Consider the following 19,974-nt stretch of genomic DNA (forward strand, 5'->3'; position numbering starts at 1 on the left):
TACACTTAGACTGAGTATGCCTCCCAGTCCCAATCCAAGGTACAGTAGTTCCATTGTTTATTTTACTCCCAGGTTACCAGGTAGCATTCTAGTGTTCTGATGGATTATACTTGAATTCCATTGAGAGTTATTCTCCAAAACTAAGGAACCTAATCAATGAGTATTTGGAGACAGTGGCGCTCGGTGCCGTTGAGGGAGGATGATTTTTTTTTTAAGGATCATGGCCTTATTTCTATTACAGAATATTGGATGACTGTCATTCATATTCCATTCATCCAGCTCAATGTAACATCGACAGGTTTAGGCATTTACATCATACTCAAATCATGAGATTGCTACAACCTAGCCTATGAATGAAAGAATTTTGAGTAATCAAGGTGACAGACAGTGACACATTCAATACCGCCTTGCACACTCTTGCCTGCATCTAGCTGATCTAGGTGTAATCATTAGTCCAACAGTTGCAAATGAGAGTTTCTATTGGACAAATTCAGGTATGTTTATGCTGGTTTCGTCCTCTCTGCTTTTCCCTTCCCTTGTGAATTTCAGTGCAAAACACATCAGCTTTCTGTGACCAGGTGCAAAAACCTTTCATAGCCAAACCTTCATATCATGACCGCTAACCACTACACACAGCCTACATCGTTGTCACGTCATAGTCAACATACTAGAACTAACGTGTTAGTAACCAACTACAATCATGCAGTAGTGTACAGTCATAAAGCATTTTAGCAGCTACACCAGCGGGCCCCAGTGGCAATAAATTAATAAAAAACAAAATCGTACCTTGACTTGGAAGAGTTCCAGTGTTGGATAACTATAGCCAGCTGTTCAACTATTGTCTTTCTCTCATTTTGAGTCAACTACTTACCACATTTTATGCACTGCAGTTCTAGCTAGCTAGCTTGTGCTTTCAGTACTAGATTAGTTCTCTGATTCTTTGATTGGGTGAACAACATGTCAATTCATGCTGCAAGCGCTCTGATAGGTTGGAGGACGTTCTCAGGAAGTTGTCATAATTACTGTGTACGTCTATGGAAGGGGGCGAAAATCATGAGCCTCCTAGGTTTTGTATAGAAGTCATTGTAGCCATAGGGCGGCGCACAATGGCCCAGCGCCGTTCGGGTTACGGTTTGCAATTGCAATTGCAAAACTGTTTTAATAAATGATTTGGTGTTGTGAATATATTTAGTATTGTTTAATCTAAAAATGATAAATTTTTTAATGTTTCACTTTTTATTAAATTAACTGAGGAGGATGGTCCTCCCCTTCCTCCTCTCTGGAGCCTCCACAGTTTGGAGACACAGGGGAGGCTGTTATGAATATCAATGTGACAGTAACTACTGTCCAAGTTTGTATGGTCTACATTTGACTCAAGCATGTAGGCAGAGAGTATAGGCTAGGTCTTCTCTGTATCAATGTAATATGAACAGCATGGGAATATTGAAAAATAAAATTCAAGTCATACTCCTTGATTACCTGTCCTTATCTTTGGTAGCCTAGTCTGTCACTGTAAAACATCAGCCCGGACCCACATGGTGCACATACATTTGACAATTAGGCTATTCCGACACGATTGAAAGTTTAACATTATTTTTCAAGCAAGAAGTAGGCTACTCGATTCTAGTTGCGTAAAAGTAGGAGTCTAATAGAGAAAGAGAGGGATAGAGAGGTTGTTGTTCACCCGCCTCCATCCATAATGTGACTTCGAGAACACAGTACACAGAGCATCATTCACCGTGCCCGCTTCTTCTCTCGTCTCCCACGCTCACATCGCATTCTCCCGCTCTTTGCTCGTGCAGATGTGGACCTGAAGACTACTCAACCTCTCGTTACAAAATTGCCGTTTGTATGTAATTGCTCGACATGTATTTCACATTAAATTAGACTGAACCTGAAGACTGCTCGTCACAAGTAGACGAATGCTATTTTGGGGAATAAAATAAACTACATTTTTTTTCTTTTGGGGTGCGTAGGTTGGTTGTCTTGACTAGAGCAACAGTATGGATCTCTCATTTATGGCTGCACAGGTAAGAATACGCGCTGTGTTTATGTTAGTAAGTGGTTTATTTTGCAAACAAGTGGTTACAAAGCGAACCCTGGCTTAACTTTCTTTTCTAAAATGTGAGGGCGTGGCATTGTTGTTTTTAGTGTTGCACACTGTAGACATTAACGCATTGATTTTCTGCAAATGATTATTTTATTTATCTGTAGAGCTGTTAGGGTAAGATAGATATGTCACTCTTTTTGAGCAAGCTATACAGTATCTCTAAAATACAAAGGTTTTTGGACATTACGCTAGTTCTTCTGACAGATATTCCCCTATTAGCATACATGTTGAAAATCCTTGTTTGTGCCGGTTTCAGTTTACCGCATGTTAAATTGACCATTACAAGGGTAGGCTGCCTACCTGTATTTGCATGTTGTCAACTACAGGTAAATGACAAAATGATGGAAAAACTTTAGTCAATGAGGGATACAAAGTATATTGAAAGCAAATGCTTCCACACAGGTGTTGTTCCTGAGTTAATTAAGCAACTAACATTCCATCATGTTTAGGGTCATGTATAAAATGCTGGGCGTGCCATTATTTTGGCTACCATCCCAGCTAGCACATAACGTTCTGAGAACCATGTGTTTCCTAGAGCTTGGTCAGAGCGTGATTGTCCTATGGTAATTTTGCATACAACCTTCCCCAAACTTTTTGGGAATGTTGTAGGATAGTTGTTTGGCTTTGGAACATTCTCAGCACATTTAAAGAACTTGACAAAACATCATTTTCTTGGCATTTCATTACATTAACAGAACGTTTTCAAAAATGTCAAACATGGTTACATTTCAATTTTGGTAATGTTCTAGAAATCTTCTACTGGTTTGACATTGGGAATAGTTCAAAGAATGTTAAGAAACAATGTTCTTCTGTGGGAATGTCAGTACTTCAGCTTAACATTTCCTTCATGGTTCTATTTAAAGTCATGTTCTCAAATTGTTCAGAGAATGTTAAGAAAACTCCATTAAAAACCACAAACACTTTAGTAACGTTCAGAGAACGTTCTAAGAATGTAATTTGAAAATATACGTTCAGCGTCAACAAAACTTTATCCTCTATCTTGTTAAGTGTGTTCAGGTGTGTTGGATGTGCCCACTAACAGCTTTGTATGTGTAAAAAAAAACATGGCATGCTAGCTCCATCCTGTTGGCACAGTGGACTAATTCCGTGGATAAAGAACAGAAGATTATAGGTTTGAATATCACTGATACCATGTCACAATATATATCTATATATATATATATATATTTGCATGATTCATGCCTAAGGAAATTAATTTCCATGTGTCCTATCTGTGCTTGGAGTTTTATAAAAAGTCAACCCAAAATAAGTTAGCAGTGTTTATGAAAAGTGTTATTAAAACATTCAGTGAACATTTTAAGGAAGTTTAAAAAAAACTCTAAATAACCTATAATTTTCATCCTCAGTGTTAATAACACCTCCCAGGAAAACTTTAAAGGAAACAGTTAAATGTTCTCAGAACCTCCCTGAAAACTAAAAATAAATGTTCCCAGAACAGGCAAAATGTTCACTTCTGTTCTCAGAATGTTTAAAAAAACATTCAGTTTTACCAGTCAGGAAATGTATAGCTTTCTTCCCACATAAAAAGTGAAACCAAAAACAAATTTTCCCACAACTTCCAAGGAACCAAATGTACTAGGTGGGATGGCTTTGCCCCCATAGGATGACAATGCCCCCATCCACAGGGCATGAGTGGTCACTGAATGGTTTGATGATCATGAAAACGATGTAAACCATATGCCATAGCTTTCTCAGTCACTAGATCTCAACCTAATTTAACATTTACGGGAGATTATTGAGCGGTGCCTGAGACCATGTTTTTCACCACCATCAACAAAACACCAAATTATATAATTTCTCATGGAAGAATGCTGTCAGATCCCTCCAATAGAGTTCCAGACACTTGTATAATCTATGGTGTATTTAGTCTGTTCTGGCTCGTGTTGGCCTAACACCCTATTTAAGAAACTTTATGTCAGTGTTTCCTTTATTTTGGCAGTTACCTGTATGTTGCTACTGACATGTGGGGAGGGTTGGGTGTATTACCTGAAAAATGTAGTCCATTGCTGCTTTAGTTACATGAAAAATTAAGATGTAATTTCAATTACTTTTGGATTACTTTCACTTCTAACACCTTGGCATATTTAATTTAGTAACATGACTATTTCGTGACTGTAAAGCATACAGACCCTGTAATGTACATATTCTATGTGAGACAGTATACACAGGCTCCATACTAACTTTTTCCTAATGTTTTCAGCTGGTGGCACAAGCCTATGATTTGGTTGCACCAACATTTTGTTGCGGGGTCAGGCAATAGAAATGTTTTTGTAGCCTAATGATCTTATATGAACCCATTCAAAGTGCTTCATTCGAAGTGTACTAAACTACTAAAATGGTGTGGGACAGGCTCAGATTGGTCTCCGTCACACTTGTTCGTTTTCAGATTTAATTAGGGCGGTTTTCATTCATCTGCTCAGGTGGAGCGACATTTGTCTTAGATATAAAAACAAATCCTCCAAGTGGGATAGAACTTAGGTACAATAGTGGTAAAGAAAATCCAAGGACACCGGTGAATGGAACAAAATTACTCTGATAGGCCCAAACATCTGTTAAGTAATATAAGCTATAATTGTATAATTGTCATCGTCTCAAAGTATCATTATGACTCATTAGTCAATTAGACATAGCTAGGTGTATTTCATTTTAATTCCCCAATTAAATAAGATATTTGAATGTCTAAAGGATAAAAAAAGTCAGATCTTTTCCCTAATGGTGGCGCTCCTAACCATGCACAAATTCCCATAAGAACACAGCCATTTTTAAAAGTGCAGAGTTTGTGCATTTTTTTTGTCTACTAGATAGCAGTAGGAGATCACATGATGTCTCGTGGCCACTTGAAACCAGTTGCCTCTAGTTTGGGTAGTGAGTCACTGTGCCAAAATGGCTGAATGGATTTTCAAGCCTGACATCTTAAAAGGACTTTAGCAATCAGGGAGATTCTTATGACATTGCCAGCAGTAAGATTTTAGTTCGATTTCTAAAGCAACCACTCAGAGTTTAACAGGTTAAGGGCCATTCAGTTGATGGATCGGATTTACTTAATTAAACTGGTATTGACACTGTTCAATGGAACAGCACAGGCATTGTAATACTGTATGCATAACATGTGAGTTAGTTAAAGCTGCATACAGTAGTACTCTGATTCTGAAAGATTATTCAAATTTTCACAATTCATGAGAATGATGGTGTTTACGACAACAACAGCAAAATGCAGTTGTGAATTTATGGTGAAAATGGAATAAAAAAAAATGTTTGCAGAGACATCATTCAGAATGGGATTCTGATTAAATATGAGCTGGTTTGGAGTATTTTGGAGCGTTTTCTAACATGCTTTAGACCACTGGAGGCTGCTGAGGGGAGGACAGCTCATAATAATGGCTGGAACGGAGCTAATGGAATGGCATCAAACTACATGTTTGATGTATTTGACACTATTCCACTGATTCCGCTCCAGCCATTAGCACAAGGCCATCATCCCAAATTAAGGTGCCACCAACCTCCTGTGCTTTAGACACATTTTTATAATGTATGTATGTCAATGGGAAGTGATGCCTCAGCAAAATGTGTCAACCAATTTTCTCTGTAATGAACCCCCCCCCCAAAAATACAAAAAAATAAATAAAATACAAAATAAATATATATGTAACCAATGTGAAATGGCTAGCTAGTTAGCGGGGTGCGCGCTAATAGCGTTTTAATTGGTGACATCACTCGCTCTGAGACCTTGAAGTAGATGTTCCCCTTGCTCTGCGAGGGCCGCGGCTTTTGTGGAGCGATGGGTAACGATGATTCGAGGGTGGCTGTTGTTGATGTTTGCAGAGGTTCCCTGGTTCGAGCCCAGGTAGGGGCGAGGAGAGGGACAGAAGCAATGATGTTACATTCAATGGTGTTACATTTGCCCCTCTCCTCGCCCCTACCTGGGCTCGAATGTAACATCATTGCTTCTGTCCCTCTCTTCGCCCCTACCTGGGCTCGAATGTAACATCATTGCTTCTGTCCCTCTCCTCGCCCCTACCTGGGCTCGAACCAGGGACCCTCTGCACACATAGACAACAGCCACCCTTGAAGCATCATTACCCATCACTCCACAAAAGCCACGGCACTTGCAGAGCAAGGGGAACAACTAATTCAAGGTCTCAGAGCGAGTGACATCACCGATTGAAACGCTATTAGCGCGCACCCCGCTAAACATTTCACATCGGTTACACTCACCCCCCTTTTGACCTCCTCCTTTTCCACAGCAACCAGTGATCCGGGTCACGGCACCAATGTAACAGTATAGCTTCCATCCCTTTCCTCGCCCCTACCTGGGCTCGAACCAGGGACCCTCTGCACATATTGACAACAGCCACCCTCGAAGCATCGTTACCCATCGCTTTACAAAAGCCGCGGCTCTTGCAGAGCAAGGGGAACAACTACTTCAAGGTCTCAGAGCAAGTGACGTCACCAATTGAAACGCTATTAGCGCGCACCCTGCTAACTAGCTAGCCACACAGCCCCACAGCATGATGGAACCCCCACCAAATTTTACTGTGGGTAGCAAGTGTTTTTCTTGGAACGCTGTGTTCTTTTGCCGCCATGCATAACGTCCCTTGTTATGACCAAATAACTCAATCTTTGTTTCATCAGTCCACAGCACCTTATTCCAAAATGAAGCTGGCTTGTCCAAATGTGCGTTTGCATACCTCAAGCGACTCTGTTTATGGCTTGTGTGCAGAAAAGGCTTCTTCCGCATCACTCTCCCATACAGCTTCTCCTTGTGCAAAGTGCGCTGAATTGTTGAACGATGCACAGTGACACCATCTGCAGCAAGATGAGGTTGTAGGTCTTTGGAGGTGGTCTGTGGGCTGTTTTTGACCGTTCTCACCATCCTTCGCCTTTGCCTGTCCAATATTTTACTTGGCCTGCCACTTCTGGCCTTAACAAGAACTGTGCCTGTGGCCTTCCATTTCCTCACTATGTTCCTCACAGTGGACACTGATAGCTTACATCTCTGCGATAGCTTTTTGTAGCCTTCCTCTAAACCATAATGTTGAACAATCTTTGTTTTCAGGTCATTTGAGAGTTGTTTTGAGGCCCCCATGTTGCCACTCTTCAGAGGAGAGTCAAAGAGAACAACAACTTGCAATTGGCCACCTTAAATACCTTTTCTCATGATTGGATGAACTTGTCTATGAAGTTCAAGGCTTAATGAGCTCACCAAACCAATTGTGTGTTCCAATTAATCAGTGCTAAGTAGTTACAGGTATTCAAATCAACAGAATGACAAGGGTGCCCAAATTTTTGCATAGCCTATTTTTCACATCTGATTTAATTTCATACAACTTAATATTGCTACACTAAAAATCTTTGTCTGGACAATACCCCAGAACTCAGCTTTTATTAGAAAATGAATGGCATGCCACTGTGATCATTTTCTGTGACGACAGAGTAAATTATTATGCAGCCTCAGAGGGGTGCCCAAACTTTTTCATACGACTGTATATATATATAATAAATACAACGGTTTTGGTGATCAACTATAATCACAGAAAGTGTGAAAAATAAGTATATATGTTAAAATGTGTGAAGCTCCTCTTTAATGGAGGTGAAACTAATTCCAGAGCTCTGAGTGGTGCTGTAATAGTGTGCCATAACAAATGCAAGCAGCAGTCCTTGGAGTCTTGAAGATTGACTTTGCGATGAGAAAACATGGGTGTTTTTTTGTTCATCCATCTCAGTGTACCAGCACTGCCTGAAAACCAATGGACCTTCTACCCTCACTTTGTCTCCAAAAGATGACTGATGTCGTCATAAGTCTCTTTCCTACAGAGAATAGAAGTTCCAGAGAAGCTGAGATTTTCTAATGCAGACTACATGGTTGGCTGTGGATTTTGTCCAGCAGTAGATAGTGGCTGATGGTGGCTGGGGAGAGGGTTGTGTAGGCCACAGAGATACTGTTAAATTACTGTAATACTTACTTATGTGGTGTAGTCTACCACAGAGAGTATGTAGAGAGAATAGACTAAGCATGGGACCCTTGAACAGAGATAACATTGTACATAATATATAGGAAGAATTATTCAGTAAAGCTTCAAGCAAAGAATTTATGTTAATTGTCCGTGTAACAGGTGTTTTGCATTATGCATTGCAGGGAGATCAGTTTTGATGCTGACTACCCAACAAGACTTCCTCAGCCTAAAGGTCTCAGGCATACAGTAAATCAACGTTTTTTTTTCTTCTGTACTGTATTTGTCAGTGCTCAAGTTCAGTGAGGTTAGGTAACTGAAAGTTGCCACTTTCATTGTAAAATAGCCTTCGATAGAAGTGCTCAAACAATGCATCCTTTTTGTTTTTTTGATAAACTATTTGAATTACAAATGAAAAAGGCATACTTCATTAGGTCAAAAGTAGAGTCGCCCCCAAGCATTACAGAACATGGATTAATAGGCGACAATCATAACCCCACGGCTCTTGAATGCTAAGTTGAGAGCAATAATAATGTATTCTGTGTAGAATAGACACAATTATGAAATTATAAATACCATAACCTACAGAACTTAAGCCAAAGGGACAGTATTTACTCATCGTTGATTTAGTGTAAACTGAGTTGTGACCTCCCTTCGATCACTCAGTGATGCAGGGCTAATGTATTATGTGTGGTTCCATGTCGGGATGTAAGTGCTCTAGACTATGCCGGTCCTGTAAAGTCAGCCGAAGCCAAGGTCCCAGTGACAGATGTAACACGCAGAGCGATACAGACTCCATCAATCCAGAACCCTATGACTCCATCTATCCAGAGCTCTACAGACTCTCATCAATCCAGAACCCTATGACTCCATCTATCCAGAGCTCTACAGACTCTCATCAATCCAGAACCCTATGACTCCATCTATCCAGAGCTCTACAGACTCTCATCAATCCAGAACCCTATGACTCCATCTATCCAGAGCTCTATAGACTCTCATCAATCCAGGGAGCACTATTCAGCCCTTTGGGCGTCCCCTCATGCTCGTCTGTGCTGACAAACTGGGTAGAGACATTGTCCTTATCCCCCAGCTTTGGGTCAACTAGGGCTGCACAATTAATCAAAATCACAATATTTACATTTGCAATATCCATATTGCAAGAGGTTCATATCACATGCAATATTTTATAACACCACTCAGCCGTGCGTGTAACGTCGTTTTTTAGAGTTTATGTAGCCTTACGAACGTAAACCCAGCACAGGACAAAAACTTATTTGGGGTTATTTATTCTGTCGAAGTTGAAATTTAAAATAGGAAAATGTATGAGGGAAATCACCACAAGGTGAAGTCACCATAATGTAAAGTTCAGTCTAAATCATAATCAAGTGAAGTAACTCTGTTTAGTAAAGTGCATAAAAACAATCTGAGTACAATAAGTACAAAGTAAAATGCATAAACGGTAGTGGCTCTGCTTTCTATTAAAAAAAACAGAAGAAATTACAGACCACAATGTTCACAGTTAGAATAGACTTTCTAACAGTTCAAATGTCTGAGTACAAGATGTCCATTATCAAAATGATATCTTGCGAGAAAAATACAAATACATTTTGTCATAGAACAATATGAATACTTACAAACACACTGTCCACGTGATACCCTAACCCCACATGGAACAATAGATCCTCATCTAACCCATAGAGCACTGGGGTAAACAACATATCACAATATAAATTACAATTAAAAAATGAAACAAAATACAAAACCCTGAAGCTTTACATGAAACAGAATGCCATTCTGAAAATTACTCACACTTCAAATAATCTTACCAACTCCACAATGTGGTTCTGAGAGCACTAGCATTCAGCTGGCAAGAAGCTAACACTTTATGTGACAATCTGAAAATATAATGTCTAACATGAGCATCTGGCATAAATATTACATAACAAACTCTTATACTTTGTAGATGATGCAAAATATGATATATTTCGGTACGAGTGGAAGATAAAAAACGTATTATTTACTAGGGTTGGGCGGTATACTATTTATACCGTATCCCGGGGAATTTCGAAATACAATCAGTATGATTTTCTAATACCGTCACTACTGTTTGTAAAAAAATATATACATTTTAATATTAGTACTTTTAAATAAATACCAGCACTCAACTTGTGCAGGTAATAGATAAAGTAGATCGCGTTCATCATTTTGCCTGTCAGATTATTTTTCATTATGAAGTTTACCGGTACTAGTTTTCTAAAACAGCTCTTTGAGCCCGTCACGTGTGTTTGTTTACAAAGAAGCACATCGAGCAAAATGGGGGCTTCGTGAGGTGAGTCACTCCTGCAGTGCAATTTAAGTGAGGTGATTAAGTTACAGTTCCCTACTAATATTTCCCAGCTATGTATTTTATAACTGTTAAGATAACTATCTAAGATGTGCCAAATAAATTTTCTCCAGCTTGGTTTTGCTAACTTGCTAATGTTAGCTAAGTGGCTAACTTTATCTTGCAAGATCGTGGCTTATTCATAACAGCAGCAGAGACAAATCCCTCCTGGATTATATGCTGTCTAATATTTGTTTTGTTCGTGCTGCGAACTGCGTTTTCACTTGCTTAACTTTATGAGCTAGGTTGTCTGTTTTAGTAGTAAATGTCCGCATGAGCTCGTTAGCATTTACCTAGAATCCGCTATGGGGATTCCTTAATATTTGTTATCATTTTGTTAGTATTCTGGCTTTTTGGGGTCTTTTTTGACTTTTGAAAAAAATAATTGCGTCCCTTGTGTACACTACCAGTAATAGTGTATATCCTGGGATGGCACAGGCACGGTATGAGGGTATGGAAATCTGGATACTGCAGAACCCTATTATTTACACATCTAAAGTAATGTTGGACCCACAATGGATTACAACAGCTCTCCAATGTAATTGCTTGCTCTCACACTAACTCTTACACATGGTGCTGGTCAATCCCATAACACTTTGCACACATTATTTACTGTTCTCTTAAAGGGACAGTGCCATCTAGTGGAAATAAATTAATACAGCCATGTGCTTCTACCATCTGGCTACATTTACTCCATTTTATTTTCTTCACCTCAGCTGCTTCCCACACAGACCAACCCCCCACCCCTCTCCATTTTCAGTTTCTCTTCCTCACTGTTAGATTCACTATTTTTGCATGTTGTTCTGTTAGGTCAAATGCAATCAACAGATTGTTCCAAAAAAAAGAATGCTGCTTTTCACTTTGCTTTTTAATATAAATCATTATATTTCTATGATTCCAACAGTTCACCCAAGTGTTTTGATCTACAGTGCCTTCAGAAAGTATTCATACTCCTTGACTTATTCCACATTTTGTTGTGTTACAGCCTACACTATTGGTCAAAAGTTTTAGAACACCTACTCATTAAAGTTTTTCTTTATTTTAACTTTATTCTACATTGTGGAATAATAGTGAAGACATCATAACTATGAAATAACACAAATGGAATCATGTAGTAACCAAAAAATTGTTAAACAAATCAAAATATATTTGAGATTCTTCAAGTAGCCACCCTTTGTCTTGATGACAGCTTTGCACACTCTTGGCATTCTCTCAACCAGCTTTATGAGGGAGTCACCCCTACATATACTGGGTAAATGTGAACCCTAAACAAAAGGCTGGCATAAGAGGATGACATAAGGCCTCTAGTCTATTTCATACGCCAGGACAGGGAGGCAGAGATGTGAAGGAGCCAGAAAAGGAAAAGTCCAGTCCTTGTGAGTGTCTGGACACCCCGTCAGATACGTAGGGCATAGATGTCTGGCCAAACAGGATTTGTTCTTTGGTGCAGCACACCACCCCGTTAGGAAGGTGTGTGTCACCAAACCAGGGTGAGTGACGATCGGAGACCATTGCAGGTTGTGCAGCAGTTCTGGAAGAGGGGAGCCAACTGGATGCAGTGGTGGATTTGGTGGTGTCCACCCCCTCTGCCCACAAACAGGCAACTGGAGGACCTCAGCATTGAGGGCAGGTAAGGTCCCCAGAGGTGGAGCAGGAGTCATCTTTACCCCCGGCACGGTGTCATCTGAGGACACTGAGACTGGAGACATCAGGGCAGTCTCAGGACTGGATACTTTGGTGGCTAGACCCATGAAGCAGGGACCAGGTGAGGGTCTCGGTTCAGTAGACCAGGCTGCAGCAGAGTGACCAGAAGAAGCCCTTGATCAGGAAGCTAGGCCGCAGGCCTCAGCTGGTCCACCCCGCAGCGACGATAGGCGCGAGGTCTCCGAGACTGGGGCTGATCTCAGGACGGAAGACAGCTGCACACCTGAAAAAGAGGGAGAAAAAGACACAAAGACAGCAGGAGAGAGCTGTATCCCTAGAAACGGACTGAGTTCCCAGAGCTAGTAACTTGGGGCCTGACAGAGCTAGTGACTTGGGGCCTATCGGGATGTTAGGCCTATTGGGACAGAAAGCTCTGGGTCAGCTGGGACGCAGTGCTAGGGTGCTCCCCTAGATTGAGCTCAGGCAGCTCCTCTGGCCCTGGAGAATGCTCTGTGGTCACTATGAAGGACTCCACAGTGGGTGTCATCTGGAGAACAGTGGTAAGGTGCTGCCCCAGGGTGAGCTCTGATAGCTCCTTTGGCCCCGGGCAAGGCTCTGGAACCACAGTGGCAACCAGTTGTGACTCCACGGGTGAAGAAGGTTGGAGCACAGTGTTGGGGTACTCCTTCAGGGTGAGCTTTGATAGCCCCTCTGTTCCTGAAGAAGGCTGAGGCTCCATGGCGGGAGCGGGTGTAGTAGATCCCAATACTATCTTGAGCTCCATGGTCAGAGAAGGCTGGATCTGCATGGCTGGGGCCGGCTGTAGCACAGTAATTGGGTGCTCACCAAGGGTGAGCTCTGGTAGCTTCTCTGGCCCTGGAGACGGTTGTAGCACCACTCTGAGCGACTCCACAGCAGGGACCGGGCTGATGGCAACTCTGATGCTGATGGCATCCTTGAGGGGTCATGCTGACGGAGGCCCCGATGAGCAGCTTTAGGCTGATGAGAGTAGTGTGGAGCAGCAGAGCGTAAATCTGCAGCAACACCTTGACTATGAGCCACAGCAGCTGGCAGTGAACGAGAAGGTGCCTGAGAAAGGGGACGTGAGGACTGGTCAGCCTCCACTGGATGGGCGTCTGATCCTTAGACATGGCGCCGGAGGGGATGGTTGCCGTTTTACGGGCTCCTAACCAACTGTGCTATTTTGTTTGTTTTTTCGCATTGTTTGTAACTCATTTTGTATATAATGTTGCTGCTATCATCTCTTATGACCGAAAAGAGGTTCTGGATATCAGAACAGTGATTACTCACCTCAAACTGGACAAAGATTTTTTCTTTAATTAGTCTGACACGAAAGATATACAGCTTTGTAGAGACAAGGCCGAAATCCCTGTCATCAGCGGGAAGAAAAGACTGAGAAAAAGGGGGAGGAGGGCGGGGTGCGTTGTAAGAATTCACAGATGAGTAGGTAAATCACCACTACCGTCCGTATTATTGGCCAACATGCAATCATTGGAAAACAAACTGGACGATCTACGATTAAGACTATCCTACCAATGAGACATTAAAAATTGTAATATCTTATGATTCACTGAGACGTGGCTGAACGACGACACAGATAATATAGAACTGGCTTGTTTCTCTGTGCATCAGCAGGACAGAGCAGCTACGTCTGGTAAGACGAGGTGTGGGGTTGTGTGTCTATTTGTCAATAACTGCTGGTGCGCAATGTCTAATATTAAAACATCTTGAGGTATTGCTCGCCTGAGCTAGAATACCTCATGATAAGCTGTAGACCACACTATCTACCAAGAGAGTTCTCATCTCTATTATTTGTAGCCGTCTATTTACCACAACAAACTGATGGTGGCTCTAAGACCGCACTCAATGAGCTGTATAAGGCCATAAGCAAAAAATAAATGCTCATCCAGAAGCAGTGCTCCTAGTGGCCGGGGACTTTAATGCAGGCAAACTTAAATCCATTTCACCTCATTTCTACCAGCATGTCACATGTGCAACCAGAGGAAAAAAACTGTAGACCACCTTTACTCCACACAGAGACGCATACAAAGCTCTCCCTCACCCTCCATTTGGCAAATCTGACCATAATTCTATCCTCCTGATTCCTGCTTACAAGTAAAACCCAATGCAGGAAGCAACAGTGACTTGCTCAATACAGAAGTGGTCAGACGACGCGGATGCTAAGCTACAGGGCTGTTTTCCTAGCACAGACTGGAATATGTTCTGGGATTCATCAAATGGCATTGAGGAGTATACCAACTCAGTCCCCGGCTTCATCAATAAGTGCATCTACAACATCGTCCCCATAGTGACCGTACGTACATATCCCAATCCGGAGGCCTTGGACTACAAGCTAAAGGCTAGAGCTGCCGCTTTCAAGGAGCGGGACACTAATCCGGACGCTAATACAGTGAGGGAAAAAAGTATTTGATCCCCTGCTGATTTTTTACGTTTGCCCACTGACAAAGAAATTATCAGTCTATCATTTTAATGGTAGGTTTATTTGAACAGTGAGAGACAGAATAACAACAAAAAAATCCAGAAAAACGCATGTCAAAAATGTTATAAAATTATTTGCATTTTAATGAGGGAAATAAGTATTTGACCCCTCTGCAAAACATGACTTAGTACTTGGTGGCAAAACCCTTGTTGGCAATCACAGAGGTCAGACGTTTCTTGTAGTTGGCCACCAGGTTTGCATACATCTCAAGAGGGATTTTGTCCCACTCCTCTTTGCAGTTCTTCTCCAAGTCATTAAGGTTTCGAGGCTGATGTTTGGCAACTCGAACCTTCAGCTCCCTCCACAGATTTTCTATGGGATTAAGGTCTGGAGACTGGCTAGGCCACTCCAGGACCTTAATGTGCTTCTTCTTGAGCCACTCATTTGTTGCCTTGGCCGTGTGTTTTGGGTCATTGTCATGCTGGAATACCCATCCATGACCCATTTTCAATGCCCTGGCTGAGGGAAGGAGGTTCTCACCCAGGACTTGACGGTACATGGCCCCGTCCATCGTCCCTTTGATGCGGTGAAGTTGTCCTGTCCCCTTAGCAGATAAACACCCCCAAAGCATAATGTTTCCACCTCCATGTTTCACGGTGGGGATGATGTTCTTGGGGTCATAGGCAGCATTCCTCCAAACACGGCAAGTTGAGTTGATGCCAAAGAGCTCCATTTTGGTCTCATCTGACCACAACACTTTCACCCAGTTGTCCTCTGAATCATTCAGATGTTCATTGGCAAACTTCAGACGGGCATGTATATGTGCTTTCTTGAGCAGGGGGACCTTGCGGGCGATGCAGGATTTCAGTCCTTCACGGCGGAGTGTGTTACCAATTGTTTTCTTGGTGACTATGGTCCCAGCTGCCTTGAGATCATTGGCAAGATCCTCCCGTGTAGTTCTGGGCTGATTCCTCACCGTTCTCATGATCATTGCAACTCCACGAGGTGAGATTTTGCATGGAACCCCAGGCCGAGGGAGAATAATCGCACCAACTGTTGTCACCTTCTCACTAAGCTGCTTGGCGATGGTCTTGTAGCCCATTCCAGCCTTGTGTAGGTCTACAATCTTGTCCCTGACATCCTTGGAGAGTTCTTTGGTCTTGGCCATGGTGGAGAGTTTGGAATCTGATTGATTGATTGCTTCTGTGGACAGGTGTCTTTTATACAGGTAACAAGCTGAGATTAGGAGCACTCCCTTTAGGAGTGTGCTCCTAATCTCAGCTCGTTACCTGTATAAAAGACACTTGGGAGCCAGAAATCTTTCTGATTGAGAGGGGGTCAAATACTTATTTTCCTCATTAAAATGCAAATCATTTTATAACATTTTTGACATGCGTTTTTCTGGATTCTTTTGTTGTTATTCTGTCTCTCACATTTCAAATAAACCTACCATTAAAATTATAGACTTATCATTTCTTTGTCAGTGGGCAAACGTACAAAATCAGCAGGGGATCAAATACTTTTTTCCCTCACTGTAAGAAATCCCGCCATGCCCTCAGGCGAACCATCAAACAGGCAAAGCGACAATACAGGACTAAGATTGATTCCTACTACACCGGCTCTGGCGCTTGTTGGATGTGGCAGGGCTTGAAAACTATTACGGACTACAAAGGGATCCCCAGCCGCGGAATGCCAGTGACGCAAGCCTACCAGACGCGCTACATTCCTTTTATGCTTGCTTCCAGTCAAGAAATACTGACGCGTGCATGAGAGCCCCAGCTGTTCCGGATGACTGTGTGACCTTTAAGCAGGTCAACATTCACAAAGCAGCAGGACCAGACGGATTACCAGGATGTGTACTCAAAGCATGCGCGGACCAACTTGCAAGTGTCTTCACTGAAATGTTCAACCTCTCCCTGACCGAGTCTGTAATACCTACCTGTTTCAGAGTTCAACACCATAGTGCCCACAAAGCTCATCACTAAGCTAAGGATCCTGAGACTTAACACCTCCCTCTGTAACTGGATCTTGGACTTCCCGATGGGCCACCCCAGGTGGTAAGGGTAGGCAACAACACATCTGCCACGCTGATCCTCAATACTGGGGCCCCTCAGGGGTGCGTGCTTAGTCCCCTCATGTACTCCATGTTCACCCACGACTGTATGGCCATGCACGACCCCAACACACTCATTAAGTTTGCTGACAACACAACATTGGTAGGCCTGATCACTGACAACAATGAGACAGCCTATAGGGAGGTCAGAGACCTGGCAGTGTGGTGCCAGGACAACAACCTCTCCCTTAATGTAAGCAAGACAAAGGAGCTGATCGTGGACTGTAGGAAAAGGAGGGCTGAACAGGCCCCCATTAACATCGACGAGCTAAAGTGGAGCGGGTTGAGAGTTTCAATTTTCTTGGTGTCCACATCACCAACGAACTGTCATGGTTCAAACACACCAAGACAGTTGTCAAGAGGGCATGACAACACCTTTTCCCCCTCAGGTATGGGTCCCCAGATCCTCAAAAGGTTCTACAGCTGCACCATCGAGAGCATCCTGACCGGTTGTATCACCACCTGGTATGGCAACTGCTCTACATCTTACCGTAAGGCGCTACAGAAGGTAGTATGTACGGCCCAGTACATCACTGGGGCCAAGCCTCCTGATCTCCTATATACTAGGCATGTCAGAGGAAGGCCCCAAAAATTGTCAGACTCCAGTCACCAAGTCATAGACTGTTTTCTCTGCTACCACATGGCAAGCAGTACCAGAGCGCTAAGTCTAGGACCAAAAGGTTCCTTAAAAGCTTCTACTCCCAGGCCATAAGACTGCTGAACAATTAATCAAATGGCAACCCGGACTATTTACATTGACCCGTCCCCTTTCTGTTTTTACACTGCTGCTATTTACTGTTTATTATCTATGCATAGTCACTTTACAAATTACCTCAACTAACCTGTACCCCTGCACATCGACTCGGTACCGGTACCGACTGTATATAGTCTCGTTATTGTTACGTAATTTTATTATGTTACTTTTTGATTTTATTGAATCTTTTTACTTTTGTTTATTTAGTAAATATTTTCTTAACACGATTTCTCAAATTACATTGATGGTTAAGGGCTTGTAATTCGCTTGTAAGTAAGCATTTCACTGTAAAGTCTACACCTGTTGTATTCGGCGCATTGTGACAAATAAAATTAGATTTGATTTGATTCAAATCTAAGTTTGTCACGTGCGCCGAATACAACAGGTGTAGACTTTACAGTGAAATGCTTACTTACAAGCGCTTAACCAACAGTGCAGTTTTTAAGTAAAAAATAGGTATTAGGTAAACAATAGACAAGTAAAGAAATACATTTTAAAAAGTAAAAAATAACAGTAGCGAGGCTATATACAGGTGGTACCGGTACAGAGTCAATGTGCGGGTACACCGGTAAGTCAGGCTATTGGCGGGACACAATGCATAGTCCGGGTAGCCATTTAATTAGCTGATCAGGAGTCTTATGGCTTGGGGGTAAAAACTGTTGAGAAGCCTTTTGGTCCTAGACTTGGCGCTCCGGGTACTGCTTGCCATGCGGTATATGACTGGGATGGCTGGAGTCTTTGACAGTTTTTAGGGCCTTCCTCTGACACCGCCTGGTGTAGAGGTCCTGGATGGCAGGCAGCTTAGCCCCAGTGATGTACTGGGCCATATGAACTACCCTCTGTAGTGCCTTGCAGTCAGAGGCTGAGCAGTTGCCGTGCCATGCAGTGATGCAACCAGTCAGGATGCTCTCGATGTTGCAGCTGTAGAACCTTTTGCGGGTCTGAGGACCCATGCCAAATCTTTTTAGGTTCCTGAGGGGAATGGGCTTTGTCGTGCCTTCTTCACGACTGTGTTGGTGTGTTTGGACCATTCTAGTTTGTTGCTGATGTGGACACCAAGGAACTTGAAGCTCTCAACCTGCTCCACTACATTACAGCCCCTTCGATGAAAATGGGGGTGGGCTCGGTCCTCCTTTTCCTGTAGTCCACAATCATCTCCTTTGTCTTGATTACGTTGAAGGATAGATTGTTGATTCGATTTTGCTGATAGATGGGGGTCATTTACTCCTCGTCGTAGATACTGAGCCTTCCCTTTCCTGCATCTTCTCACTGGTCCTGCGTGAGGTGCTGGTATGAGCCTGTGTCACTGGAGGTTCAGCTGGCTGAGCTCCTGCTTGGCCTCAGGTCAGAGATGAGAACTATGCTGTGGCTGAGGAACTAGGACCTCTCCCTGATAGCATGCAACCAATTTTCTGCCCACTAGTCACCGCGACCAGTGGAGCGGAAGTTGCATGCTGTGTCTTGAGGCTTGTCTGCTCGTCTTTGTTCAGGGAGAGAACTTTGATGTGGGTGGTGACCAATACCTGGACTCTGAGACATCTTGGGCTGTGGTAGCTGATGGTATCCGACGACCGAAGAACCATGAAAAATGCTAAGGGCTGATCCGGAAGGACCATGAAAAACGGCTAATAGGTGCCAGTGGGGAGGGTTCAGCCACCACAGGTCTATTCGGCAAGAAGTCCAAGATATCTTCAGAAAGGTTTATTCAGATAAGGGTTGAAACACATCACACGGAGTCCTTTGCATTGACAGCTCACGGAAGTGAGTGTTTAAGAAGAACTATTAGAATATGGGTGATGTACAGTGTCTTCAGAAAGTTTTCACACCGCTTGGCTTTTTCCAAATTTTGTTGTCTTACAGCCTGAATTTAAAATTGATTAAATAGAGTTTTTTTCTGTCACTTGCATGCACAAAATACCCCATAATGTAAAAGTGGAATTATGTTTTTCAAAAGTTTTACAAATTAATAAAAAATGAAAAGCTGAAATATCTTGACTCAATAAGTATTCAACCCTTTGTTATGGCAAGCCTAAATAAGTTCATGAGTAAAAATGTGTTTAACAAGCCACATAATAAATTGCATGGACTCACTCTGTGTAAAATAAAAGTGTTTAACATGATTTTTGAATGACTACATCATCGCTGTACACCACACATACAATTATCTGTAAGGTCCCTCAGCTAAGCAGTGAATTTCACAAAGACCAACCACAAAGACCAGGGAGGTTTTCCAATGGCTCAGGGCACCTATTGGTAGATTAATCAAATAAAAAAGCAGAATTCAATATCCCTTTGAGCATGGTAAAGTTATTAATTACACTTTGCATGATGTATAAGTACACCCAGTCACTACAAAGATGCAGGCCTCCTTCCTAACTCAGTTGCCGGAGAGGAAGAAAGCCGCTCAGGGATTTCACCATGAGGCCAATGGCTGTGATTAATGACTGTGATAGGATAAAACCTGAGGATGGATCAACAACATTGTAGTTACTCCACAATATTAAAGAGTAAACATCCTAGAGGAAACCTGGTTCAGT

At 42.4% G+C, this 19,974-nt stretch overlaps 1 protein-coding gene across 2 annotated transcripts in view; it reads left to right on the top strand.

Moving 5' to 3' along the window:
• The first annotated feature begins 1,708 nt into the window (after positions 1–1,708).
• The window catches only part of LOC115172426 (uncharacterized protein C14orf132-like), a 64,002-nt gene continuing 45,736 nt past the window's right edge, over positions 1,709–19,974 (top strand). The window contains exons 1-2 of one of the 2 annotated variants that reach the window (XM_029729858.1): positions 1,709–1,849; positions 1,977–2,030. In XM_029729858.1, coding sequence (XP_029585718.1) covers positions 2,004–2,030 — 27 coding nt within the window. In that variant the 5' untranslated portion in view covers positions 1,709–1,849; positions 1,977–2,003. Of the gene's footprint in view, positions 2,031–19,974 lie in introns of both variants that reach the window. The other variant, XM_029729857.1, reaches the window with a different exon arrangement.

The sequence above is a fragment of the Salmo trutta genome, chromosome 33 (genome assembly GCF_901001165.1).
Source record: "Salmo trutta chromosome 33, fSalTru1.1, whole genome shotgun sequence".
Lineage (NCBI taxonomy): Eukaryota > Metazoa > Chordata > Actinopteri > Salmoniformes > Salmonidae > Salmo > Salmo trutta.